Genomic DNA, 10393 nt, shown 5'->3' on the forward strand with positions numbered 1-10393 from the left:
TTATTCAATTCCTGCTTAAGTATTAATAAGGCTTTACATGCCCTGGGGAGGTCGTGAGATGCAAGTGCATGCTTGTGCATCTTGCATGTGTATGCATGTGTCTCTGAGTGCAAGAGCTAATTTGTGGGCTGCTCATTTTTCTTGACAATCACGAAAGAGGAGGCTGATAAAGACTTTGGTAACTGAGGACCGGCTCATGTAATCGGAGCAATAAGGAGCCTCAGAAGAAAGCAGGATGCTATGAACACTTTTGAAAAGTTTTGTTGGAGAGGATCTGCAGCGAAAAGTCCTGCACGGGACGGATGGTGAGTTTGAATTATTTCAGTTTTTTTTTTTTTTTGGGGGGGGGTTCTTGGATACATGTTTAACTTTACTCATCCTCAGTGTCCTCAGATAATGTATTGATTCAGTCACTCTTTGGGGAAAACTTTAAAGCAGTTTTTGCCTCATTAGGCACGATTTACAGATCTCACTCAACTTTGTTTTCAAAGTTCGCTGAAACACATTTTCGCACAGTGAGTTTCACACAGTAACAAATGTTGCTCACTCTTGTTGCTTAAGTTGCTGTTCAAACTGGTGACAGGTCAGAGCGAGGTCGAGCTGAAGAAAAAAAGAAATGGATGCCTCAGAGAATAATTTACTTACAAAAAGTGTCTCAATATTTTGCTCTTATGTTGATATATAGTAAGAGAGCTCTGCTGTACATATAAAACATTAACATTTATTGTGTTCTGCTTTTCTACTGTGAATGAGAAGTAGCACAGAGAGCGACTCAGTTTCTCTTTCCCGTATAAACCAGTGCTTTGGTACGTCTACACAATATAAAGGTTGGGGAGGGTCTGTTTGTGTTTTTATGTCATATTTTTGTCATTTTTAGCTCATCCAGGCAAATTACTGCTGCTCCTGCAGGAACGCTGGTAGGATGTTTAGTGAAACTTGCACACAGCGAACGCATAACAAGCAAAGTGTGCTCAAGGTTAAGATCACATTCGTAGCTTTACAGCCAATAAACTGAATTATGTTGAATCATGAGCTTGGTGACCTACTAAATCATCAATGTGGTGGTTGCAGAATTACAAGACGAGCACGCGATGTTGAAAATGTGTCCTAAACACACACACACACACACCTTTTTGTACTTTGTGTGTAATGAATGCTCCATACTGTTGTTATTATGACCTGTTGTGGGGATGACGCAGACAAAAGCAGTTTTTGTGTTGTGAGGTTTGTGAGGGTTAGTTTGTGAGGTTTTGCCAGAAGAGTCACGAGTTTAGCGACTGTAGTTTGGAAATTGTGTTTCAAGAAATGTGTCCAGACAGCTGTGGACGTTTTGATCATTAGTTTAGCGAGAGCTACTGTGCCTGTTCCTGCAGGAGAAATTAGAAAGTGGTGATTATTAAAGACAAAAAGAGTCTATCAGTCATTTACAAACACTTCTTCAGCTTTTCAAATGTTGTAATTCTCTTAAATGAACAAGTTATGGGGAAGACTTGCTGGATAAACTGTAATTAACAACTGATTCGAAGTGATTCACTGCAGTTTTTATGGGCTCACCGAAAAGATAACCCTGCACGTGCAACATGTAAATCTATGGTGGAATATTTTGCATTCTAACGGTTTTTCCAGGTGTTTTTTTCCCTCCCTTTGTTAGACACAGAAATGTGACAAACTGCTGCTGATCGGAATAAAAACCAGACATTTGCTTCTGCATTGAAAGTGTCGTCCTCCATGCAGCCAGGATAGACTTCATTGGTTATGTGCTGCCTCTGTATTCAGAAGCTGTTTGTCACCTTTTTTCTTTCATGCGCAAAGTCACCACCAACACCTTGAAAGCACACGAGCATGCGTCCCAAAGTGATGCTGCTGCGCTGAAAAAGGAGAAGAAACGGAAACGGTCTCCCTTCACCATTATCGCTGACCACATGGATAAGCCGTCTCACCCCGTGCCGCAGTTCGAGGTGGACGTGGACCTGGGCTTTGCTCTCTTCTTCCTCTTCCTGCTGTGTTTTTTCCTTCTGGTGACGGTGGTACGCTGCGCCCAGACCGTCGTGGACCCTTATGGCTCGATCTCCACCTCCACCTACCAGGAGGAGCAGATCACCTGAGATAGAGAGAGGGAGAAGGGGTGGGGGGAGAGTGCAATCTTACCACTGTGTGGGTGCATACTTTTAAGATCATGTGGTTTATAATGTATGTACAAAAACGCCTCAGGACATTGAGCAAAAAGCAAGCAGTCTCATGGAAGACGTGAGGCGTGCATCGTGATGCTCTTCAGTGTTTCAGACTGAGGGCTCGAAGCACCGAGCTGTTAAAATCAGACTTTGTTCCAAGCATTAACACAAAGATCTGTCGTGTTTAAGGCTTTTGGCCTTTGTTGGGTTGTTACTGAAAATGTTTCTCACAAGTATTTCTCATTAAATTAGCAACTAGCAAATTTCAGGTTTTCTTTTTCTGTACGTCAAACGGTTTAAATGTGATGCATCTTCTGTGTTCATACTCACAATTAATCAACAATCCAAAGCAGCTCATGTTTCCCTACAGTCCTCCAACACCGCTGTAGGCAGGACTTACAGTTACTATGAAGGTTTTTACAGACTGGTCACAAGAGCAACAACCAACAGCAAAACCAGAGTGAGGGCAAAAGAAGGAAAACCGGTTTGTATTCAAATATGTTCAGTTTCTAACTTTCAGTTCCTCGAATTTCCAGAGTGGGGAAGCTGCTCATTTCAGTTTAGCTTTCATTGTTTTGAAAATATTTAGTTTCTGTCTGAGGCATAAACTAAACTAAAGAGGCAAGAGATTTAAAAAAGCCAGGCTACCATGATTCCCTCCATATTTGGGAAAAACTGAAATCTAGTTTTGTTTTTTGGTTTTTTGTTTACTTTGGTCAACTAACATGTTTTTCTTCACCTAGTTCTGTCTTCTAGTTTAGCTTTTGTCATACAAAACTTTTTCTGTGTGGACCGTCTATGCTCCAAACCATTATTTAATTCAGCATGAGTGGTCTCAATGCGCTCCTTGTTACCCTGGCTGCTGCTTCAACACCGTCTCCCCTGGAGCAGTAGCGCCCTCTGCTGGACAAAAGAGAAAAAGCTTACAGCACCTGGTATTCCCAGGCGGTCTCCCATCCAAGTACTGACCAGGCCCGACCCTGCTTAGCTTCCGAGATCAGACGAGATCGGGCGTGTTCAGGGTGGTATGGCCGTAAGCGAGATCAACCTTCATAAAAAGACTATTTATAGATTCGAAGTGTAATATATGTCCACTTGAGAATATGGTTGATTTTATTAACTAAAAGAACATACCACTATTTAATCAGCGAGGACTTGATTGTAGTTTTTTTTTCTCCCTATAGTGTTACAATGTCTAAAATATTGTTTGCACCTGCTTCTTAACATAAAATTATATAAATAATAAAAGGTATCATATTATTTAAGTTTTCGTAGACTGCTAGCACAAGCCTGCAGTCAAAATGGCGTGTGCCGGAGGACAATACCGGGGAGACGACGATAGGGGGCAGCACTTCTGAGATTCATTTGTTGACAACCACTTTTGAACGCCGAGAAGAAGGAGAAAAACAACAAGTCTGTTAAGATGGAGGAAAAACCTGCCTGATAATTTTGGATAACACATATTTATCAAAAAAAAAAAAAAAAAAAAAGGAAAGAAAACACACAAAAAAAAAGTGGAGTTATGACGCAAACTCCAAAACGGTGATTTCAGTGTTAGCCTGATATGTAGCTGCCGCTCCAGCTCTCACTTTAGCTCTAATTACAGCGGATAATTAAGACATAACATCAGGTAAGTGGTTGAATTATTTGTGTTTGTTTTAAATTAGTTAAACCCCCACGCAGCTTGATTGTAGGTAGGAAATGTGTCTAAACACAGCTTTGTTTTGTTATTTGTTCGTTCTCAGTAGGCACAGCTGTAGCCCTTTAAACAGAGTGTCTCCTGGTGCTACAGCACTGCTGTAGCAGCAAAAACAAAAAAGTTCACATTTTCTGATTCATTCTCAGGGCTTCAGGACACAGTGATGTCACATGTTTTTTGTTTGTTTTTGCGAAAAACAGTTTCACTTCCAAGGAGTTGCCACTTGGCATTGGTGCTAATGCTGATCCAGATATTAAAAAATGAAAATGCAAATGTTTTCTGTATGACTTCCTCTTTACAATGTTGCTTCAGTTTAATTGGGTTTTTATGCATTCATTTATGCACAGTTCTGCCACAGCATTTCAGCCAGTTTGACTGATACGTGTTTGTGCTAATATGCTGTGCATTATGGCCAAACATCACCACTTTGGGGCTCATCTTTCTAAAGCACATTGTTCCATAAATCATCTATGCATGCATTCAAATGCAACTCTGCAAACCTAAGCAGTGCTCCCATGTTCTTTCTTAAAGAGAAAAGGCTTTTTCCTGCAGCTCTTTAGACAAGTCATACTCTTTTTCTGATTGTACTGTTACAAACATTAAAGTTATACATTCTCACATGTCACATACTTTTAAGACATTACACAACAAACTTGCTAAGTTAAACTGAGTTACTCACACAGGTACAGCTGGATGGTGCTTTAATGAAACAGCAGGTGCTGTCTACTCTCCAGCTGCTCCTGGCCACTCCTTTAAAACATGCTGCTGTGAGCTGAGCTCTGACACCAGGTATTTCTACAGTTAGTGGCTGGCCTGACTGAGTCACTGCCATTTCGAGTGTTATATTTTGCATGTTAGTGATATATATTTTTTTATTCTTTCTGTTTATGTTTTACTCCACTTTATTTTCATCATAATATTTTGACAATGGTGTGTGGTCTTAAAGCAGGTGTGTCCTGCAGGTTTTAGACCTTAGCCTGGGTCAACATACCTGAATCAAATAATTAGTTCATTACCAGGCCTCTGGAGAACTTCAAGACATGTTGAGGAGGTAATTAGCAATTTAAATCAGCTGTGTTGGATCAAGGACCCATCTAAAACCTGCAGGACACTGACCCTTGAGGCCTGGAGTTGGACACCCCTGTCTTAAAGAGATGTTTAGAAAAGGCTCTCGGGTCATCGTTGTCCACTTATTTTGAAGCATTATCCAAGTTAATTTCAATTTCAGTGGCAACCAGGGCATGTTCATCATTTTCCCTCCTGGCTCAACCCAGCTACTGGATCAGTATTTTACTGGTCCTGTATATTTACTACTGACTTATTAAGTATGTGCTTGAAAATGCAGTACAGTAAATGCTGTGCCCCACTTAAGGCTACAAGTATCGCTGCTAGAAAGAGATGCAGTGGCTGCTGTCAATTTGCTGCACGGGTAACAAGAAATCTGGCAAATTTAAAGATCTAACAGCTTATCTGTAAACAGAAGGCTTTTTTTCTAGCTTCTGATTAATTTATTTGTGCTGTTGTTGTGTGAAACAAACCAGCGGCAGATGGTAGTTTAAAAATGTGCTGATTTTTGCACCTAATTCGATTTTAAAACCTCTGAAGTTTTTAAACCTCTAATTCTTAACCTGACAGCACAGGTTTTGGGTTTATGTAATTAAAACAAACAAACAAACAAAAACCAAGTGGACCGTTGTGAGCATGGGAATTACAATCATGGCCTTCGAGATTGAGGCAAAAGGTTGAGGTCATTATCGATGAAGAGTCAGACCACAGAGGGTGAAAAAGCCTTCGTCCCCTTGGGAATTATATTTAAGCAACCATATATTGTATAGAGTGAAAATCAGTGGACTTTATATAAGCGATCTCCTCTGACACACAGAAAAGACAGCTTTAACAAAAGTTAAATGTGAATTTGATTGATAGCATTTTTATTTTCTTTTGATGGCGAGCTACAGTTGTCAGGATTTGTTCTCACCACGATGAAAGTCTGGCATGGCGATGGCTCAAGTTTCACTGATGCTTTTTTCTTTTCAGACACTATGTCTGAATCGGCATGTGAGCCCATTCACTCCACAAATGAAACCAGCAGCCAAATGACACAATTGGAAAATGGCTCGGCCTCTCTTAATCTAATAAAGAAAGCAGTGGTGGTCTTGACCAGACTGCCTGATTATAAGATCAGCGCCCTGCGACCGCCGACGCCTCAACAGTTCTACAGCGAAGATGAATTCTCCGGCAGCTCCGATTCTGATATGCAGTGGCAACCAGAGGATGATTCCACTGATTCCGATTTTTCGGTTTCGAACAATAATCAGAAATCTGACAAGAACACCAGCGGTGACACAAGGAAACCCTCCAACAGCAGTGGTAAGGCCACAAACATTACCACTTGAATCCTGCTCTCAAAACTCTCAAATAACTTTAAAATTGCACTTCTTACTTTTGCCCTCAAAGAAATAAACCCCTCTGTTGGGATATCACCAACTTCTGCCCGCTGCTCTCATGAAACTACGAACATCCATCCTAACTTACCGCAGGATGAAGTGAAAGTGGACATGATGGTCTTGGCCAGGAAGAAACGCATGACGTGGCAGCGTGGGAAAATAGTGGAGATAATTACAAAGGGTAAGAGAAAATACTGCAGGTTCACTGCAGGTTTTCCAGGAATTATGATTTTCTTTGTTTGTTTAGAAAATTTTGTTTCTTTTCCGATGAGAGCATTTCATTTCATTGTTTTTTTTTTTGTATATTTGTATAAAAATATCTTTTAATTCAATTCAATTTTATTTATACAGCCCCAAATCACAACACCAGACACCTCAAGGCGCTTTATATTGTAAGGTAGACCCTAAAACAATACATACAGAGAAAAACCCAACAATCATATGATAATAACAATAATGGATTGCATTTACATAGCGCGTTTCGAGACCCTCAAAGCGCTTTACAATTCCACTATTCATTCACTCTCACATTCACACACTGGTGGAGGCAGCTACAGTTGTAGCCACAGCTGCCCTGGAGCAGACTGACGGTAGGCGGTAGGTGATAAGTGTCTTGCCCAAGGACACAACGACCAAGACAGACAGAGCTGGGGATCAAACCGGCAACCTTCCGGTTACAAGATGAGCTTCCCAACCCCCTGAACCACGGTCGCCCCATGACCCCCTTTGAGCAAGCACTTTGGTGACAGTGGGAAGGAAAAACTCCCTTTTAACAGGAACAAGGCTCTGGCAGAACCAGGCGCTTAAAGAAAATATCTTTAAGCGATGGATTCTTGTGCACCAAAATATACACATTTAAGGATGTGACCTCAGTGTGGTTAAGATTTTCAGCTTTTTTCTCATATTTAGCTGGCAGTGGGCAAGAGGATTGCACACTCTGGACATCAGTCAATTACAGGGCGCACTGCTTCCATTAGACCAGGGGTGTCAAACTCAAATACACAGTGGGCCAAAATTCAAAACTGGAACAAAGTCGCAGGCTAACGTTAATATTTATTGAAATATATTTATTCCTCCAGATATGAGAATGAATCTTTTCTTATGGACTCAAACACGTTTTGCTGAAAAACTAAATATGGAACAAGCAAAGCTTAATACTAAACAATATATTTATTAGCTGTATAATACCAGTAGGCCAGCTCTAATAGTAATTTGGTATGGCTTCGCGGGCCAAATGTAATTAGGCTGCGGGCCAAATTTGGCCCGCGGGCCAGAGTTTGACACCTATGCATTAGACATATTTAGGATAGTGATAGAGTCATGGTGCATGCAGAAAAACTGTTGCACTTGTGGACATGACCTAATGAAGTATAACCACATTTTTTTTATTATCCTTAGTTTTCTGCGTTTGTCACTGCATGAGCCAGCAACTTAAATTTTTTAAAAAGGACATTGACCAAAGTGCTCCAAAGCAATTAAAAGAATTTGAACCCTTGTTAAATAAACTGAAAATGAAAGGCAAAGAAAAATGAAACGTTAAAAAGACACTAGAAAAAAAACAAATGGCGAATAATAACTTAAAATACGTTATTCCTGTTTATAAAAGATGCATTTTCATTTTCTTTCTAATTTGTGACGTACATGCGGTAAAATCTAGGCAGGGCTGACATGTGTTCAGACAGCAGTACTTCACTTTTAAATATGAACCACCATTATTCAAAAAGGAAATAGCATTTAAATGGTAGGAACTAAATTTTTTTCTTCTTCCTCTTTACCAGAAGATGGACGGTTAAAGTACAAAGTTAGCTTTGAAGAAAAGGGGAAGATTCTAGTATCCGGTCACCACATTGCCTTTGACACCCCACCAAAGGTAGAGCATCTTTTTGTTGGCACTCGGGTTGTTGTTCAGTGCCAGGATAACAAGTTCCGGTTCCGGCCTGGTGTTTTAGCCGAGCTCCCCAGCAGAAAGAACCACTTCAGGTGTTCATACCTCTATGAACAAACATAATCACGGGCTTTTTGTCAGAAGAAATGAGTGTCTCACACATCGCTGTTTAATTTTCCAGGTTCTTGGTCTTTATGGATGATCACACGCCGGTCTATGTCGGCTTACCTTTTTTTCACCTGGTTTGCAGACCGTGTAAGTTGTGCTGTGCTCTGGCTTTTCTTTTACTCACAGTTGCAGCAAGCAGCAGACAGGAGAGTGTTTATTTGAAGTACGCTTACGTATTTAATTCATTATTTCAACAGTGGAAAACATGTTTGACGACATTCCCGGCGGCCTTCATAAGCATTTCATGAAACAGTACATGAAGGACTGGCCGTACCCTCATTTGACCATATACAGGGTTGGACAGAGCCTCAATGCAGAATACTTCGGAGAGCAGCAGAGGTGTGAGGTGCAGGCGATTGACTGCAGCTTGATACAGGTTGTTTTTCAGGTGGGTGTCCTTTTTTTTTTTTTTTTTTTTTTTTTTTAATCTTTACATTTTAACCAGTCAACAGCAGATCTAATGCTTATTCATACTTCTGTAAATATATTTAACAGAGGTGCTTGTCAGGTTGTGGCACAGGATTTCAGGAGGGTTTGAAATTATGAGGTACAGACAGCATGTTTAACCTAAAAACATATCTCCAGTGTAAGTCTGCCTTGGCTACGTTTAAATAATCCAAAACTAAAAAAAACAAACAAACAACGCTCCTGTTTCTTTTCCTAATCACCTTTACTTGACGGTGTGCCTTTTTTATGTCTCGCTCAGGCTGACCATCACAGAGAGTGGATCTACAGAGGCTCCATACGCCTGGAACATGCACAGGCTAGGTTTTTGGAACTGAGCGCAAAGAGAGAGGCCATGAATGAGTCTGACTAAATATCCACAGAGAGTGGATGCTGTGAAAATACTGGGAATAGCATTCACAACCCCCAGGAATTGCATCTCTTTGGAAGAAGATTGGCTTGTGAGCGTGCAAATAAATGACTCAAGGATATAAGGAGGAGATTTAACCTGTTTGAACGGGGTGCTAATTTTGTAATCTTTAATTTGCTGCACAGTTGTGCGAAGTGACTGAGTGGACCATCGCACTGCCAAATGAAACAAGACATAATTTTTCCTAGAAAACATGCGAACGGTGATTTTCTTTTTCAATTTCTAAAGAAATGGCACTTTATCTTTGCACAACTTTTAACAGCAAGGTTAAGCAGCTGTATTTTTTCAACTTTTTTTTTTGAACAGTTATATGTGAAAATGTTCATACCCTCATTTATTAACTTGGCCATGAATAGAAATTTGTCTGATGTGTGTTCATTCACTTTTTTCAGTGTTGTTTTTTATGAATTGGGAACAATTCATATAAACCTTTTTTCATATTTACAGATTGATATGACAGTTATGTCTCTGATTTATTTTGCCTTTGGTGTCTGTTATGTTGCATCCTTTGTCGTTCAACAATAAAAAAAAAAAAGCCTTGCATGTAAGCTTGTCATATGCAAGCAAATACCCTCTGCCTCATTCATTTCCTTTACTGGAGTGCATAATTGTAATTTAAAGATAAATCTGAGCTCTCACCTGCTAAATTTACTGATATAAAAATGACTGACATAGAAGTTTAGCTATCTAATATCTTTTCTACACTTTGACCTGGTCATACTAGTTAAATAAATACCTTTTAATACATATCAGGAATGTAGCAGAGAGGAAAGTTAAGGGAAATGGATGTATGCAAGGCATTGTTTCATATTTGCTCCTAAGTGCACATTTTAGACCAGTATGAATTATCTGAGAAGCAAAGCACCAAACAATTAATTTGCTGTACTTAAAAATGTAACTGACGAAGACTCAAAAAAGACCAAAACAATCAGTCTTAAACAGACATATTTGTGTTTACTTACCCAACAAAATATACTCATTTTAAAATTAATATTTTAGTTTTCATTTATTCGAGAGAGCCTTGTATAGCTCAACACTGTTCAATTTAAATAACTATTAAGTTTACTCAGAGAATGGTTTGAAAAATTGAAAACATCAAGTGAGCCACGGGTCTCTGCCTTGTTCATGGCAGAGATTAAAAGAGAATGA

The 10393-nt window shown here is 39.8% G+C and overlaps 2 protein-coding genes and 1 non-coding gene across 8 annotated transcripts; 2 read left to right on the plus strand and 1 right to left on the minus strand.

Moving 5' to 3' along the window:
* Positions 1 to 1665: 1665 nt before the first annotated feature.
* LOC146363072 (cortexin domain-containing 1 protein) lies at positions 1666 to 2353 on the plus strand. The gene has a single exon (XM_084920312.1). The coding sequence runs from the start codon at positions 1803 to 1805 to the stop codon at positions 2103 to 2105; it is 303 nt and encodes a 100-aa protein (XP_084776438.1). The 5' UTR covers positions 1666 to 1802; the 3' UTR covers positions 2106 to 2353.
* Positions 2354 to 3091: 738 nt separating this feature from the next.
* Positions 3092 to 3210, minus strand: LOC146363073 (5S ribosomal RNA). The gene has a single exon (XR_014799335.1). It is a non-coding gene; the product is annotated as a 5S ribosomal RNA (ribosomal RNA).
* A 336-nt stretch (positions 3211 to 3546) lies between these two features.
* Positions 3547 to 9814, plus strand: LOC146363074 (histone-lysine N-methyltransferase SETDB1-B-like). 6 transcript variants are annotated; one of them, XM_084919940.1, is made up of 8 exons: positions 3547 to 3801; positions 4554 to 4659; positions 5908 to 6240; positions 6328 to 6498; positions 8096 to 8297; positions 8384 to 8457; positions 8568 to 8758; positions 9077 to 9814. In XM_084919940.1, exons 3-8 carry the CDS (start codon positions 5913 to 5915, stop codon positions 9185 to 9187), a joined length of 1077 nt encoding a protein of 358 aa, XP_084776066.1. In that variant the 5' UTR covers positions 3547 to 3801; positions 4554 to 4659; positions 5908 to 5912; the 3' UTR covers positions 9188 to 9814. The 6 variants fall into 6 exon arrangements, with proteins under 6 accessions (XP_084776066.1, XP_084776067.1, XP_084776068.1 ...); XM_084919941.1 differs by lacking the exon at positions 4554 to 4659; XM_084919942.1 differs by lacking the exon at positions 3547 to 3801 and having other exon boundaries at positions 3810 to 4659.
* The last annotated feature ends 579 nt before the right edge of the window (positions 9815 to 10393 follow it).

This window comes from Perissodus microlepis, chromosome 22, assembly GCF_051167445.1.
Source record: "Perissodus microlepis isolate ML-2025 ecotype Zambia chromosome 22, ASM5116744v1, whole genome shotgun sequence".
Classification (NCBI taxonomy): Eukaryota; Metazoa; Chordata; class Actinopteri; order Cichliformes; family Cichlidae; genus Perissodus; species Perissodus microlepis.

Bases quoted from the DNA above. Each gene is read 5' to 3' on its own strand.
- LOC146363072 (XM_084920312.1), top strand. From the start codon at position 1,803: ATGCGCAAAGTCACCACCAACACCTTGAAAGCACACGAGCATGCGTCC.
- LOC146363074 (XM_084919939.1), top strand. From the start codon at position 5,853: ATGAAAGTCTGGCATGGCGATGGCTCAAGTTTCACTGATGCTTTTTTC. The intron at 6,241-6,327 runs GTAAGGCCACAA...TTGCCCTCAAAG, and splicing joins GAAACCCTCCAACAGCAGTG to AAATAAACCCCTCTGTTGGG. The intron at 8,458-8,567 runs GTAAGTTGTGCT...TTATTTCAACAG, and splicing joins TCACCTGGTTTGCAGACCGT to TGGAAAACATGTTTGACGAC.